Source organism: Motacilla alba, chromosome 15 (genome assembly GCF_015832195.1).
Source record: "Motacilla alba alba isolate MOTALB_02 chromosome 15, Motacilla_alba_V1.0_pri, whole genome shotgun sequence".
In the NCBI taxonomy this organism is placed as follows: domain Eukaryota; kingdom Metazoa; phylum Chordata; class Aves; order Passeriformes; family Motacillidae; genus Motacilla; species Motacilla alba.
The window spans coordinates 11,704,439-11,721,808 of NC_052030.1; the positions used below are offsets into that span (position 1 = coordinate 11,704,439).

The window sequence follows — 17,370 nt, forward strand, 5'->3', positions numbered from 1 at the left end:
GCTTTGCACTGGCAACCTGCCGTGTCTGTGTGCAGGGCACAGAAAACATCTGCTTATTGTCCTTAGCTACGAAAGATAACATTTGGGGTTTTTTTGTGCTTTGGATGGGCCACAGAGTTGAGGACTGAAGCAGTTCTGCTGTAAAGACAGGCTGCAGCTGGGGATGTTCAGCCTGGAGAAAAGATTGTGTGGAGACCTCATAGCAACCTTCCAGTATCTGAAGGGGCCTACAGGGCTCCAGAAAGAGCCTCTTAATCAAGAACTGTAGAACAGGATGTCACCCTGATTTTCTAAGACTTTGCTAAGCCTTCTGATGTTTGCATTCTTGTAACGAACTTTCTCACACACAGTTCTGTAAACAACTTATGTTTTGCATTCTTTCATGGAGGAGGAGAGAATTGATGGACTCTTGGTCTGTCCAGTGTCATTGGAGAGGTGGCACTGTCACCCTCCAATCCACTGTCACTTTTGGAAAACTATAAATGTTGGAGTCAGAAAATAAAGGTCCCTCTTTTTGTTCACCTGGAGAGCAGCAGTGTCCGTGTCGTCTTTTCGTGTCGTATTACGACAACAGGACAAGGAGTAATGGGTACAAATTGAAAGAAGGGGAATTGAGGTTAGATATTGGTAAGACATTTTTACTGTGGGGGCGGTGAGACACTGGAATAAGTTGCCCCGTGAGGCTGTGGATGCCCCAAGCCTGGCAGCGTTCAAAGTGGAGCAGCTTGGTCTGGTGCGAGGTGCCGCTGCCCACGGCAGGAAGGGCTGGGGCTGGCTGATGTTAATTAAGATCCATTCCAAGCCCACATGGTGCGGCTCTGGGGGAATGCTGCTGTGCAGGGCCGGGACTCGGGCTCGATGATCCTTCCCGTCCCTTCCGGCTCAGCATTTTCTGTGATCCCGTGATGTTCTCTCAGTCCTGCATTTCCCCCTCTCGGCGGCGGCCAGCGCGCCGGGTGCCGTTCCCGGTAGCTCCGCCGGCAGCGCCCGAGCCCGCCCCGCGCCGCCGCCGGTTGGGGCCGCGTTCTGCGCCCGTTCCCCGCCCCGGAAGCGGCAGCCGGGCCCGCTCCGCCCCGCCATGGCCGCCCCCGGGCCGCGCTCCGCCCGCCCGCCGCGCTGAGCCCCGCGCCGGCAGCCCCGGGCCGCGCCGCCGCCATGGGCGCGCTGTTCCGCGGCGAGCCCGTGTGCCTGGCGCAGCTCTTCCTGCAGAGCGGCTCGGCCTACGAGTGCCTCAGCGAGGTGGGCGAGCGCGGCCTGGCCGAGTTCCGAGACGTGAGTACCGCCGGGGCCCCGTGGGGCAGCGCGGGGACCCCGAGGGGGCCCGGCCTGAGGGCCGAGCCGGGCCCGGGGCCGCCGGCGGGAAGGTGCGGGCTCGGCCCCGATGGGGCGGTGGAAACTGCTTTCATTGCTGTCTTTCCGCGACTCCGACAGGCAGGTGGATGGCCCGTCCCTGTGCGGCATTCGCCTGGAAGCAGGATGACAGAATTGTTAGGGTTGGAAGGGAGCTCTGGAGATCATCAGGGTCGCCCTGAGGGGTGACACCGGAACGCGCCCGGGTCGGGGGGATGAGCGATGGGGAATCAGTGTGGAGCCCCGGCCTCCGCGGCACTCTCGGGAGGAATGCTCTGGGATGGATGTACCCCACCTTTCTCACAGCAGTACCTTAAATTGGGGTCATTGGCAGCGAGATCCCATGGGAGAGCCCCTGACCCACCTGCAGCCTCAGTGCCTTCAGCCTGAGCGTGTGTGCACAGCTGATGGCTCCATCCAGCCCACTGACAGACCGACAGACAGCTGCCCTGTAGCTTTATTGATAACAGGTTCCTGTTCCTGGAGGGGCACTTCATCTTGGAGAAAACTCCTGCCTAACATAAAGTTGGGTGGGGCAGTTATTAGCCACGTCTCTGCGTTGTCTCATCATAATTATATGATCTTTGCTTGCTGAAACTTTTGGAATGTTTTCCAGATACACATTAGAAATGTAGCTTGCAAAATCATTGCAGGGAAAGCTGGGAAGACTTAAATAAACAGCTAGTTAGTAAATATGGCAGGGAGGAGGAGGCAGAGCTGTAAGAGTGATTACATGAGTGTATGTTTAACACTTTGATGTCATTCTAGTTTCCTGATTGTAGAAATAATGCATTAGTGGTTCTGATTTAATAAGCTGGATAAGTAGTCAGAGATGTTGCATGTTCATGTTATGGGGATGTACGTAAAATGTAATATTTCAAATAGACTGTGGAAATGCATCACAGAAAATTTGTCAAATGTTTCATTAATTTGAAGTCATTAAGCAATATTTTAAAACTGTCAAAGTAAGATTAGGAATGGTTTCTCCAGTAGACCTTGTTATTTTGTTGTTTGATTAAAACTAGCCGATGGCACGGCTAATTCTGCTTTAATAAAAGCAGCCTTGCTATTTGAAGACTTTGTGATCTTTTTAGGTTTTTGTGCCTTCTCAGCTGACAAGCACAGAGCTCATGCAAATTGTCTCCAGGAAGTTGCAGGAACAGCTGTGGCTTTCTAGGGGAGGTTACTATTTCAAACCCCTAATAAGCATTTTGTCCTTCTCCTTCAGCTTAATCCAAATGTAAGTGTGTTTCAGAGAAAATATGTGAATGAAGTGAAGAAATGTGAAGAAATGGAAAGAATACTTGGTGAGCTTTATTTTCATGTCTGCTGTTCCTCATCTGTGGCATTACCAGAGTGGCACTGCTGAGGAGGTTTCAGCTGCAGGTTTTTTTAACCCTCCCAGGTTTTCTAAGCTGTGAAATTTACTTACACTAAATATAGATTTGGGGGTTTTTAAGCTCAGAGGTGAAGAACGGTTGCTAATGTGTTGCTGATAAATAGATGAGGCTGTTTCAGTGTTTACTACTTAAAACTCTGCTAGGGAAAGTGAGGCTTTACTGTGGATATTTCCTTGACTGTAAGATATTCCCTGTTCATTTTGTGTAACTCAATGCTGTTGATTTTCCAGGCACCCTTAAAAATACCTCAAGTTAATAATAACAATTGTGTTCTCATGGTAGTTAATGAATAGAGAAGGGTGGGCAGAGCATTACAGCCAAGCTGCAGATGTCTTCAGTGTATCCTGAGGAAAAGTTACAATTGAAGGATTCCTTTGATTGGAATCTCTCACCAGAGGCACGTGCTGGTCATGCCCAGCTCTTTTGGCAGTCTCCCCTGCCCAGTGTGAGTTGCATTTGTTGTCAAGGTTGCTTAAGCTGCTTTGTTTGAACACTTTTTACTCCAAGCATGGGTCAGTGAGCAGCAGCACGTCTGTTTCTGGCAGAAAGTGACACAGTTGCACCATTAGCAGAAAGTGGCACCGTGCAGCAACAAAGAGGTTCTGTGAAATGGTAAAAGCTTCTTAGAAAATACTTGTTGGGAAAGAGAAGCCCCTGAAGTTTGCTTGCTCCTGCAGACTTCCAAGAATGGGTTGTGTGTTTTATCCCCGCCACTCTTCAAGTTCTTCATTTTTGAAGACTTCTGTGTGAATTGTTGCTAAAATGAATGAATAGAATAGCCAGGGCTTTGATGCTGCAGTGTGATTAGCACCATCAAGAGCAGCTGAAGGTCAACTCTGCAGCACTCTAGGAAGTGTAGGCAATGCAGTTTCCTTTCTGATGCTGTTTTTCTTGTCACTCCAGGGTATTTAGTACAAGAAATTAAAAAAGCAGATATTCCACTTCCTGAAGGAGATGTTGCTCCTCCTGCCCCCTTGCTGAAACACATTTTAGAAATCCAGGTAACTCCACTAAACAGATGCCACAGTCTTGGAACTTAATTTCAAGCTTAATGACTTGCTATCTTATTACTTATGATTTAAGTTATTGGGGTGTGGTGGGGGGGCAGAAACATTTGTTTTCCTTTTTTTCTGATTCCTTGCTGCCAGTGTGACTTCAAAGCCAGTGAGGTTTTAGTGTTAACACAAAATTCCTGTGAAAGGGTGAAAGCAAACTCAGGGAGCGTGCACTTATCCGTTGTATTTTGATGGATTGGCACATCACACTCTTCCAGGCAGATTGTCTCGGTGCATCCAAAACTTCCAGGTGTGTGGGAATTTTACTTGCCCAAGGCTCTGCAGGTGCTGGTCACACAGCCAAACCTGGTGCTGTTGTCTCTGAATGCTTTTTCTGGTGTTGAGTTCGATGTGGAAGCTTGTAAAACACAGATCTAATTTTGAGTAACATTCTGGGTTTTGTTGTAATTATATTAAAAGAATAAATGGGTATCTTCCAACCTGTGCCACCTGCAGTTCTAATTCCAGGTCTGCATTATTTTGACACAAATTAGGGGCAGAGCAGCACCCTGAACAGTGTCAGGGGAGGATCAGGTGTACTCAATACAAAGCAATCTGTGTCAGACTGAGGGATAAAAGCTATGGAGCTTTAGTTAATTAAGAAATGGGAAACTCCTATCACTGTCAAATGATTTTGTGTTGAACATGAATCCTACTCTGTTTTCCAAAATCCTGTAACTGATTCTGTGTCTTTGCTTTGTATCTTAGGAGCAGCTGCAGAAGCTGGAGACAGAATTGAGGGAAGTAACTAAAAACAAAGAAAAATTGAGGAAAAACCTGCTTGAATTGACAGAATACAAGTACATGTTACAGATCACACAGAATTTTGTCAGGAGAACACCTGAGGTATTGCTTGGAGCATTTGACAGGGATGTTGTTGTGTGTGGCATTTTTGTGATTTTCCCTGTTGAATTGCTTGAAAATGAAGATGTAATTGTGTTATTTTGGTGCATAAATTTTGGTAAGAAATTTACAGTGTAATTTTGCAGCACTGACTATAATTGTAAAGAGCAGTGCACTTGGGACCCAGGATCTCTCTGTTGCCTCAACTGAACACGGAAATGAATTTTATATTTTTAATTAAACCATTTACTTAATTACCTTTTCTTTCTTAGAATAACAATGGAATGAGAGGTTGTTTTTTTTTTTTTTTTCCTGGAAGCGATGAATGTTCTTTCTTTTTATTTGCTAGTATGAATCCCATTTACATGGAAATTTTGAAGACTTTCCTTCTGTGGAAAACGAGCCGTTGGTGGATTACAGCCGCACGCACAGGCTGAGTGCCTCGCTGGGGTGGGTATGGCATGTGCTGTGTCAGAAGTGCTTGATGAGGGGCTGTAAAGAATGGCTTGTTCTCTTAAAACATGGCCTGTAGTGATTTCAGGTGTGCCAAACAGTTTTAGATAGGACAGGAGCCTGGTCCCAGCGTGCCTTTATAACAAACCCAGATTATTTGAAGAGATAAACAGGACAGCGCCCAAAAAAGCTGCCACAAAGCTTCCATCAAACCAAGGACGTGTGTAAAGGAAAATCTCTAAATCAATACTTCCTTCTATTGTTTAAACTTTTTTTCTGTGATAAACACACAGTGTTTTAATCACCTGGCAGTGTAAATGTAACATGAGTTGTGTTGCCTTTGACATGATGAATGGATACTGCTCTCTATGGTGTTGCTATGAGAGGATATCCAAGAAAAAATAACTAATCTCACTATCACAGAAATAACCAGTTAGAAGTAATTCTAGTTGTGTGCTCAGATCTGTAGTCTGCTTATTTCTCAAATAAAAATTTTATATGCTAGCTGGTACTTTCTGTACCAGTTACTTCCAGTTCAGGGTGATGCTTCCTTCCCTAGCCTTGGCAGATACTAAATTATGGTGATGATGTACTCTGAATTTCCAGTTCTTTTTTCCTTGTACACTTTATCTTATATTTCAAATTTTTCCTTTTCCTAGATTCATATCTGGATTAGTTCACATAGCAAAGATTGAAGCATTTGAAAAAATGCTGTGGAGAGTCTGTAAAGGCTATCCCTTTCTTACCTATGCAGAGTTGGATAAGGCTCTGGAAGATCCAGATACAGTGAGTAAACCTTGTAATGATCAGTTTATTTCATTTGGAGGAATTGCTGCTCAGGTCTGTCTGCAGTGAATGGAAATGATTTCCCAGTGTCATGGAGGAGAAAGTATTTTGAAGTATTAGAATTTGTAAGATTTTAAGATTCAGGCTTGTGGAAATGGGAATTAATTTGTCGTGGTTAGCTTGGGGAGTGCAGAACTTCATTGTGGAATCGTGGTGACTTTATCATTGGCCACCTTGGTCGAAATACGTGGCAGAAATGGCTGCTTGGATATTTATTAACTAGGTCTGTACAGTGCATTGCCTTTTAATAGCCAATCCACTTGTTCATTCAGTAGTTAAGAAAGAGTCAAGTATAGCTAGCTTTCTGTGAAGTTTTTCTCTGTGAACTTACAAAGTTAATTTTTGTAAATCAATTATGGCAGCCTAATCTGTCACTTTTTTTTTTTTGGTTGAATTCTAATTTGTTACCTTTTTAAAATACTTTCTAATTCTGAGATATAAAATGTAATGTCTCACTGATTTTCCCTGGAAAACTTTTTGTGGTTTTCTCTAATAGTAAAAGAAAAAAAGAGCTATTGTCACAGTTGAATTTTATTGTTTGATCTTCACTAAGCTGATGGAAGGTTAATTCTGTTAACCCAGCTTTTTCTAGTTGTTCAGCTTTGTTATTTAGCTCTATTATTATGTCACAGAGGAATTGCTGGTCAAAACATAATTCATCAGCTCTACTTTTTATGTTTTTTTAGGGTGAAACCACTAAGTGGGCTGTTTTTTTAGTGTCCTATTGGGGTGAACAAATCGGTCAAAAAGTTAAGAAGATCTGTGACTGGTAAGAAGTAAATCTAATATATGTACATTCCTTATACCTGGGATATTTTCTAGTTTTTCACCCGCACCCTTTTCTTATAAGTGTTGATTTTTATACAAGCTTTTTGTGTTAAATTTGTTCCTCCCCTTATTGCATCCAGCTCTATAATTACTCAGTGTACAAATAAACACATGAGTCATTTCACTTGCAGTCTTTACCAAGCACAGGCAAAATGCTGCCTGTGAGTTGACTCTGTTCCGTGGTTATTGAGTGGTGTGTTGCAGGTCTGGCTGTGGCAGGGGTTGGGTGCTGTTTTGGTGGAGTTTGGTTGTTACCACAGCCCTGTGTTCCGCAGCTATCGCTGTCACGTGTACCCCTACCCCGACACCACCGAGGAGCGCCAGGCCGTGGTCGAGGGGCTCAACGTTCGCATTCAGGATCTTGAAACTGTGAGTAAAGAACAGGTTTCCTCTTGCTGGAGCTGTTGCACTGTAGGAAATCATTAATGAATCGCAGTGTTAAATATAATTTCTAATATACATGCAGCTTTGGAGCTGATGGGACAGTAATTGTGTCCCTGGTCTCGTGTTGCGCATATCTGTTAAACCTCACAGCACTTGGCATTGCCTTCTGTTTTCAGCAGAGATTTGTTTGCCTTCCTGAAAACATGGCCCAGCACTGGACATGTACGAGGTGCTCTTCTGTGATCAGCACAGCCACTGTCACATTCTCAGTGAGATCTTTGGTTTTTTCTCAAAGGTGCTGAATAAAACTGAGGAATACTTGCGCCAGGTCTTGTATAAAGCATCAGAATCCATCTATACTTGGGTTATCCAGGTGAAGAAGATGAAAGCCATTTACCACGTCCTCAACCTGTGCAGTTTTGATGTCACAAATAAATGTTTAATTGCCGAGGTTTGGTGTCCAGTGGCTGATCTCCAGAACTTGCGCCATGCGTTGGAGGAAGGCTCAGTAAGTCACCTGAATGCTCACTGATGTTAAAGCCTTTACCTTGAACTAACTGTACATGTAAGGAAAGAAAATAATTAACAATAGACTAAAAGTAGGCACAGACAGTCTGGGTCGCTGTATAAAACAATTTTTTTATAAGCAGAGCCTTTATTTATTGTTGTGTGTAGTGGTTTTTTTTCTTGAATAACCTCTGTATTGGCCCTGAGGCCAGCTGGGCCCACAGTGTTATTTGCAGTCATGCAGAAGGTGCCAGTTCTCTTGCATTGGCTTTTGTTTATGAGAGAAAATTCTAATAACAAATCTTTGGTTTACAATACTGTGACTGATAAGTCTCATCTGATATTTGATATGAAGTAAGAATTTGAACACTGTGCATAATTTGTTTTCAGAGGGAGTACAAAGTGATAAATGTTAAACTTGGGTCATAATTCAATGGTATTTTTGGATCAGTGAAACTGCTGCTAGAGCAGACGTTTTCACTTTGATTAGATTAACAGAGATCTTACACAAATACATCTTCTGTCTGTAATTAGAGGAAGAGTGGAGCTACAATTTCCTCATTCATGAATACCATCCCAACAACACAACCTCCTCCAACTTTGATACGTACCAATAAATTCACCTCAGGGTTCCAGAACATCGTTGATGCTTATGGAGTTGGAAGCTACGGGGAAGTTAATCCAGGTTGGTCCTTCTGAAAGCTGAGCTGTGCTGCCATTGCTGCTTGCCTTGGTACCTTGCTGAATTGGGCACTGGCAAAGGCCAAGTGGTGACAATCACACTGCTTGTTAGTAGCTGTTTTAAAATGTCAGCAGCTGATCAAAAGCACAAACAGTGCTCCAAGCAGCAGGATGGGATTTAGTTTTGCTGAGCTATTTTATCATGAAAGGTAGTGGTAATAGCTGTATAATTTTTCTTCTATATGTTTTACTTAGGGTAAGGAAGATATTTAGGAATAAAAAAAAAAAAGAAAACTGGTAATTGATCTTACTGAAGTGTGGAGCTCATCACTTGAAAAATTCAGCTTGTTGTACAGCCCACTTTAATATATACTTGTAGCTGTGCTGACTGGGTCATTCTGCACAGGAGAATGTACCTTCTAATACAGACCTGAAATAACCCACAGAGGAAGAGCTCTTTGGTTGGGTTTTATTTCCTGGGCTCATGTTATTATCCTCAGAATTGTCAGCTACTGCTCAGCTGTGAAGTTGTCATTGCTACACAATAAACAAGCTTTAAACTGAGTTAAATTTACAGTGTGGGGGAAAGGTCTATGAGTAGGGGTTGAAATGCCTTTCAAAGTTAAAAACTTTGAGAGATTTAAGTATGGGATTGCTTGGGGGTAGTGCAGACAGGACATACCTGTGTGCTGTGCCTGAAGTGTGCCGTGTTGCCCTTGCAGCTCTCTATACCATCATCACTTTCCCCTTCTTGTTCGCGGTTATGTTTGGAGACTTCGGGCACGGGCTGCTCATGTTCATATTTGCACTCCTGACAATACTGTATGAAAACCACCCCAGGTTAAAAAGAGCACAGGATGAGGTAAAAGGAATTACGAATTATTTACTTCCCATCCAACCAGATCATTTGAATAGTCACTTCGTTTCTGAAAAAGTACTGCTTTTTTTGCATGGGTACTTAATTAGGCTTTTTTCTGTTCTTTTAGGATTTTCTGTGTTAAAAGATCCCATATTCCATGAGATTAATGTAATATTTTAAACTATTTGCTTTCCTTGGAAGAGCAGAAATAATCAAGTTGTAATGAAAGACTTAGAAAAAATTGATGCTTTTAATCTTGTCTTTACTTCTACCAGGGCTACTCAGTGATGTGTTTTACAGAATGTCATTACAGTGGCAATGTGAGGAGAAAATGATTTTTCAAATTCCACCTTTTATTGTTTATGAAAAGAGTTGCAGTTTGAAATGTATTAAACTTCACTTAAATTGTTTAACCATATGTGTTGGAATGCAGGAACACCTGCATCCCTCTTTAGAATTATGTTCAATTAAGAATGCCTGCAAATGTGTAATTTCTTGTAAAGTAGTCCCAGGAAGGAAATGGCTTAAAGAGACCCTTCCTTAATGTAAGGATGCTGGTGATAAAAGTCTCAGTGTGTGTCATGGGAGCTCAGATTCCTTAATGACTGTTCACAAATAAATTTCAGTTTTTAGAAGTCTTTATGTGTCCAAAAATACTTCTCCTAGACCTGTCTAGCTCACCTTTGCTCACATAACAGATTATATTCTCTATTTTTTCTTTTTTCCCCAATACTGACAGATAATGAAAATGTTATTTGAAGGCCGATATGTGATATTGTTAATGGGGCTGTTTTCCATTTACACTGGATTGATCTATAATGACTGTTTTTCAAAGTCAATAAATATATTTGGATCTGGATGGAATGTTTCAGCAATGTATGAGAAGGTTTGGAGGTGAGCAGCAGCTTTGCTATACCATTAAACCAGAGATGTATGTCCTGCAGCAGTTTAACCCATTTGTTCACATGTTTTAACTATCCTGTTATGGTTTATCTTTACATTGATGTTTTAGTTTTTATTTTCTAGATTTGTTTGTATGTCTATATAAAGATTTTCAGAGGAATAGAAAACACAGGTCTAGTTCTGGACTTGTCCTAGGTCATGCTTCTGGAATGAATAGCTGAGTGGCATTTGCCTCTACTAAAAGAAGTTAATTATTAATGAAGTAAATTAATTACCTGGCAATCACTAGTCTCTGCACAGCTTTTCTTGATAGTAGAAAAAAAAAAAAAAAGAAAAAAATAGTCTATGTGAATTGCCAAATCTGCTTTTCTCAGAGTGGGATGAACTCACTGGTTTGAGGTGTCGTGACTCTTTGGTATTTAAATGGTCACAGCTTGCATCTCATGGTGCCTTACAAAACAGGATGTGGCTTCAAAGAGTCAAGACCACTGGCTAAAAATTTGAATGGGCTGTGTGTGCTGTGGTAATGAAAAACTACAAAAATAAAGTAGAAACTTCCCCAAATGCAAAACAGAAAAAAGGTAGCAATTATTTTTGGGTGTTTGACAGTGAATTTAATGCAAAAGCAAACTGTGAACTTTTAAAATAAACTTTGAGTTCTAGGGGAATGTGGAATAAAATCCATAAATTTTGTTTTGAAAGATAGTGAATGTGAACTAAGCCCAGATTGTGAGGTTCTAGGTGGATTTTTTTGCTGTTGTTTGTTTGTATTAGTCAAGACTTTTGTGCCTAGAAACCCTTCCACTCTTTGAACGTGTGACGGTGGGCGAGTTAGGTAAAGGAAAGCAGGAGCAGTGTCCTGCAGAACTTTAGAGTGTCAAATCTGAGTGTGTTTATCTTTCACTGCAGCGATAAGGATGTGGAAGCTAATCGATATTTAGCACTGGATCCAAATGTTTCTGGTGTCTACAATGGAGCTTATCCCTTTGGAATTGATCCGGTTAGTTTCATTCTTTTTAATTACCCACTTGTGATGATCAGTCTTTGTCCATTAGATTTTGGTACGTGTATAACTAAGATAAATCTGACTAAGAAAAAATATATTTCTGTTTGCGTTCTCTGTTCAATAACACCTTTTCTTCTGACAAGTCAAAGATGGAACTGTTTTTACAAAACTCAAATTTCAGTTGTGACCTCCATTTGAGGTAGAATTCTGGTTCCCAGTAGAAAAAGGATGCTGGTTTATTCCGTCTGTTATGGTGTTAATCAGTGCTGGTTTGTTGTTTTCTTCTTCAGATATGGAATTTGGCAAGCAACCGTCTCACTTTTCTCAATTCATTCAAGATGAAAATGTCTGTGATCTTTGGAGTGACTCACATGACGTTTGGAGTTGTATTGGGGCTCTTTAACCACTTGTAAGTACAAGAAGTGAAAATAATAGCAACATTGTATTTTTTGTCAGGTCTGGAAGGATAACAGTTAATCTTGTAAGAGAAACTGGAATTATTGTTTGAGAACAGAATAAGAGTAGTTGTGAAAACTGTTCTTATAAAAAGACAGTAATGGAGAGGTCTTCCTTCACATATGTAAGATAATGGTTCAATATTATACTAAAAAATCTCAAAACATATTAATACAAGACTTTATTTCACTTGTTGGTAAATAAAAATACATGCCTCTTACAGTTTTTATTTTCACTGGAATAGCTGATATAATTTCACTGAAGAAAAAGAAATCAGCTCTGGATTGTAATCTCAGTCTTGCGATTTAAAAGTGCATTGTTTTGTTGAAATCATATTTGGGCTGTGTTGGTAAAACTTACTTTTATTTTTTCTACATTTCTACCTTTCAGGCATTTCAAGAAGACCTATAATATTTATTTGGTTTTTATTCCTGAACTTTTATTCATGTTGTGCATATTTGGCTACCTGGTGTTCATGATCTTCTTTAAATGGTTGGCGTACTCTGCAGAGAACTCCACAGCTGCCCCCAGTATTCTGATACAGTTTATTAACATGTTCCTGTTTCCTAGTGGTGAAACAAAGAGCTTCTTCAGTGGCCAGGTGAGTAATGCTCTTCCGAGCTTTTGGGAATCCTGTGTTCCCTGTGCAGATAATACTTTAAAGGAAAAGGGGATGGCTTTTCCTACTTTGGATTTTGTGATCTAATCTAATTTTCCTCCCTTCCTGCCAACAGATTCCTCTGCAGAAGTTTTTACTTAGTGTTGCTTTTCTTTGTGTTCCTGTAATGCTGCTTGGTAAACCACTTTATTTATACTGGTTGCACAGTGGAGGCCGAGGCATAAGAATGTACAGGGTAAGTACTGAAAGGCACTCACACATTTCCTCAGTGCAGGAGAATTCAGCTGCTATGTTGTTGCACAGGGTATGTCCTTATGGGTATTTCATAGAATGGGTTGGGTTGGAAGGGAGCTTGGAGCTCATCTCATTCCACCCTCTGCAGTGGGCAGGGACACCTCCCTCTATCCCAGGCTGCTCCAAGCCCCTCCAGCCTGGCCTTGGACACTCCAGGGATGGGGCAGCCACAGCTTCTCTGGGAAAGCTCTGCCAGGGCCTCCCCACCCTCATAGGAAAGAATTTCTTCTGTATATCTGTATTCAGTTGGAACCCATTACTCCTTGTCTTACCAGTTTCTGCTGAGTTTGGAAACTTTTGGACTGAAACACGTAACAGTACTTCATTCCTCTAAATCTTTTTGCCTTTGCCTGCAACTACTTTAAGGAAATTTAAAAAATGACAGTGGCAGCCTGCTTGAAGAGACAATACATTCCCATTTTGCAGAGTGGCTACAAGCTTATCCGAAAAGAAAGTGAAGAAGAGCTTTGTCTCCTGTCATGCCATGATCTCGAAGAAGGTGTCAGTCACTCAGACACTGGGCACAGAGAGGGGGATGCAGAGGAGGTAATGTATTTATTTAATCTCTGGTTTCTATATTCTTAAAAGCAAATTAGAAGTGAGTAGTCAATAAATAACCTGTTCACTTTGTGCTGAGCAGTTTTGAAGAAACTCAGCTGAGCCTTTACCAAGACCTTGGTGCCCAAATGCAGTTTACTTACTGGTATTTGTTGCTATTTTATCATTATTTTCTGGTATTTTCAGACTGTTGCAGTAAAACACAACCTATCTGTAGTAGAGAACAGAAAGAATGTTTTATTTGCAGTTAAGACTCTGTATCTAGGAGTACAGGTTTTCTTCTGTTGAAGAGTGGGATAAAAGTCCTGGGTTTTTTCTGGTTTTATGGATTTTTAAACTTGAGGCAAGGTGGGACTGCCCAGCTTTCTGTTGATTAATCTTGGCTTTTCAACTGGACAAAAGTCTTTCTGTGTCTGCAAATGACATCTTGTTAAGAGGATTATTGCTAATAGGGGGGTTGGGACAGCATTCCTAGTCCCCACCCACTGCTGCTGTTTAGTTTGGGCAAATTTTTAAAGGTCTGGGCAGATTCCACTGATTCCATGTGCATGGAAAGACAAAGAATTGCTTCAGCTTCCTAATGTGCAGGATATGTATAGTTCTTGTCTCACTGGGGTAGTAGAGTCTTGTTTCTTGTGTATAGAAAATACGAGAATTATTTACTCTAAATGTATTATACAAAGTGTTGAAATACAACATTCAGACAAAGTAAGTATTGTAATTTTCAGTAATATCAGTTTTGAAACTCTAGTAACAAGTATTTATATTTAGATCTTACAGTATTAATGTGGTTAGCTTTCTATCAGTAGCATTACTGATAATTACCCCTGCTTTTAAAGATGAAAAATTGATATTATAAACTTAGAATTTTAGTAGAATGGGAACTAGAACTTAAAAAAACCCTTAGTTTTCAAGTATTAGTTCATATTCTTTCTGGAAAACATAAATTGCATTTGTTTTTATCTGTCAACAAGGTAATACTGGAAAACTGTAGCATCTGATAGTTTTTTAATATTATCTCTGTAATAAGGATCTTCTACATGGCACACTTTTTTTACTTGATATAAAATCAATTTATTACCCTTCAATGGATTCATCCATGTAATAAGGATTTGCAGATGAATGGTTTTGTTCTCTGTGTTGTTAAAATTGATACAAATGTATTTTTTTCTTTTAGCTGAACTTTTCAGACATTTTTATGAATCAAGCAATTCATACCATTGAATACTGCCTGGGATGCATCTCTAACACAGCCTCATACCTGAGACTCTGGGCATTGAGTCTTGCTCATGCACGTAAGTGGGGGTGGGTTTTTGATAGTTTTTGGGTTTTTTTTTCCTACATCTGTATTTTTAATGCTGTTAGAGGGAGGCTGGCCTATTCCATTGGTACTAATGTGAAATACACTTTTTCTTAATTAAAAAAAAATCCCTATTTCAACTAATCCTCATCTATGGAAGCCTCCAAACGAAACCTGTGACTTGATGTAAAACATTGCTCTCAGTAGGTCTGATTTTGACACTGAGGTGTATCTTTAAACGATTGAGGGGATGGGGGCAGCTCTCTGGGGAGGGGGTTGCTATACTCCATGTTCAGCAGGTGCTCCTCTGTTGGTTAAATGAGCAGGTCAGAGTGGCCCAGTGGCTGAGGGCACTCAGTACCACCATTAATTAAGGCAATTTTTTGGTTTTTATCAGAGTTATCAGAAGTTCTGTGGCAGATGGTGATGAGAGTGGGTCTGCGTGTGGATACCAAGTACGGTGTCTTGCTGCTAATCCCTGTGATGGCGTTCTTTGCTGTGCTGACAGTTTTTATTCTGCTGGTCATGGAGGGGCTTTCTGCTTTTCTCCATGCTATACGACTTCACTGGTACGTTCTCTTTATCTGTATACCACTTCAGCATGTGCTGGCTTGTTAAAGGGGAAATTTTATGGCAAAATTTTAGGTGCCTTATTAAAAAGGGAAAGTGTAAAATTCAACAGCCTCATTGCTACTGAAATGCATTTATTTAGTTGTATTAAATAAATGACTTATTAGTCATTGGATTTGATTGTTCCTCTGGAATATTTTCAGTAGATTCAAATATTATATTGGCTTAAGATGCATTTTAACTTCAACGACATTCACAAAGTATAAGTACACTTGATTTGTAGTATTGCAGCTTTCCATAATGTAGAATATTAGTATCTTGTGTAAGTATTTTAATATCAGTCTGGTTATCTCGCTATATTGTTTCAGTCCATTTATTTGGTTCAACAGAACATTTATATTAGTGAGTGGGGCTGCCAACTCAAGTATTTTAATCCTTTCTTAGTCTTGGTATCACAAGCTCTGCACTTTGGAGTGGATTCAGAGCATGTTTAGTTTGAAATCTGATGAAATTTACAACCTAAACAAAGGCGTGTAGTGACCAAAGACAGGAGGCAGAGCTACATCCATGACAGATTGTCCTCATGATACTGCGCGTTTGCAAAACAATTGGCTACAACTCACTCAGAAACAAATGAGTAAGCCAGAAGTAAGAAATGAGCCTTTACAGCATGGTCTAGTGCCTGTGGGTCTCCTGAGAAACAGGAGGTAAACAATAAAAATAATAAAGTTAGCCTGGGACTGCGATGGGAATGTTAAATAGCTGCACAGAAACAAGTGAGAGGATTGGAGCTGGTTTTGCTCAGCTTCTTGGGTTGCACAGTTCTGTCCCTTGACAACTAATTTTGGATTCATGTACAGATTTTTGCTTTTTTGTCTCGTTTCAGGGTGGAATTTCAGAACAAATTCTACTCCGGTGGAGGATACAAGTTTACGCCTTTCTCTTTTAAGCACATTTCTTTACATTTTAATAAAGATGGTGCATTATAATTTGGCTGCTGTCAGCAGAAATGTTTGGAATTGTCTGCAAGCAACTCTGATTGGATCTTGCCTATGAATGGTTTCTTGTGGAACAAAGTGGTTTTCACTGATTGCCTTATAATGCAGCCAAACAATTCTGTAAAACATACCTCCCATAAAAAGACATAGCAGATCTGGAGCCTCTTGTAAAATATATAGATATAAAATGTACATTTTTCTTGATAAACTAATGTTGTAAATTAATTTTATTCTTAAAAAAAAAAGTTACTGCTTGTCCTGAAACCCACGTAGGCTTTTTTTTTTTTTTTGAGTCTTTATCACTTTTAAGTTATCTGAAAGACTTTTCATTATATTAAACATTCATTACTAATCACATACTTAACCCAGCTGCATCTTGTGCACTTTGGGAACCATTCAACAATGCAATAGAAGCAATGTTCTGTTTTCAGTCTGTATTCCAAGATGATGATGAAGTGTAAATTCATACACACCAATGCAATGTGCTCTTTTTTGGCCATATTTAAAATTGCACTGGAAATGTTATCTCTTCATTCTGGGTTCTGCTTAGAGTTACTACTTTAAGCTTTTGAAAGCCAGACTGATATTTATATTTATATTTAATGTTATGGAAGAAGGCAGGATTTACAAGTATTACTCCTCTTTTTTCCACTGTAGTGAGGAAAAACTTTTGCACATGGAATAAAGAATTGGCCTCGATCCCTGTTTCTGTTTTGGCTCTAAGGACACACAACAGCACTCCCTGATGGCGTAGAACCGAATTTATACCGCATAGGTGGACAGGGGTCGTTTTATAATATTTTTGTATCAGTGTGAAATTGGGGATATTGCCGTGATATTTTAACATCTGTGCCATACGAACAGCACAAATTAACTTTTGCACTTATTTCATACGAATTCCCAATAAAGCCTCGTTTGCGCTGTGCCGAGCGGGCCCTGTGTTTGTCCGTACCCTTTTCCCTGCCTCAGGCGGCACTTTTCCCGTGAGGGGCGGCCGGTGCCGGGAGGAACCGGCGGGCGCTGAGGGGAACGAGCGGCCAGGAGGGGCGGCCGGTGCCCAGGGAAGGAGCAGCCATGAGGAGCGGCCGGTGCCCAGGGGCACGAGCGGCCATGAGGGGCGGCCGGTGCCCGGAGGAAACGAGCGCTCGTGAGGGGCGGCGGGCACTGAGGGGAGTGAGCGCTCGTGAGGGGCGGCCGGTGCTGAGGGGAACGAGCGGTCGTGAGGGGCGGCGGGCCCTGAGGGGAGCGAGCGCTCGTGAGGGGCGGCCGGTGCCCGGGGAAACGAGCGCTCGTGAGGGGCGGCGGGCCCTGAGGGGAGCGAGCGCTCGTGAGGGGCGGCCGGTGCCCGGGGAAACGAGCGCTCGTGAGGGGCGGCCCGTGCTGAGGGGAACGAGCGCTCGTGAGGGGCGGCCCGTGCTGAGGGGAACGAGCGGCCGTGAGGGGCGGCGGGCCCTGAGGGG

General features: G+C 41.7%; 1 protein-coding gene across 1 annotated transcript; it reads left to right on the forward strand.

Moving 5' to 3' along the window:
- Positions 1 to 1,072: 1,072 nt before the first annotated feature.
- ATP6V0A2 (ATPase H+ transporting V0 subunit a2) lies at positions 1,073 to 16,836 on the forward strand. Its single transcript, XM_038152687.1, has 20 exons — positions 1,073 to 1,272; positions 2,579 to 2,657; positions 3,654 to 3,751; positions 4,514 to 4,651; positions 4,998 to 5,098; positions 5,761 to 5,887; positions 6,634 to 6,716; positions 7,051 to 7,144; positions 7,455 to 7,667; positions 8,201 to 8,351; positions 9,070 to 9,209; positions 9,946 to 10,100; positions 11,019 to 11,109; positions 11,406 to 11,524; positions 11,962 to 12,172; positions 12,306 to 12,425; positions 12,911 to 13,030; positions 14,220 to 14,337; positions 14,740 to 14,911; positions 15,799 to 16,836. Exons 1-20 carry the CDS (start codon positions 1,156 to 1,158, stop codon positions 15,899 to 15,901), a joined length of 2,550 nt encoding a protein of 849 aa, XP_038008615.1. The 5' UTR covers positions 1,073 to 1,155; the 3' UTR covers positions 15,902 to 16,836.
- The last annotated feature ends 534 nt before the right edge of the window (positions 16,837 to 17,370 follow it).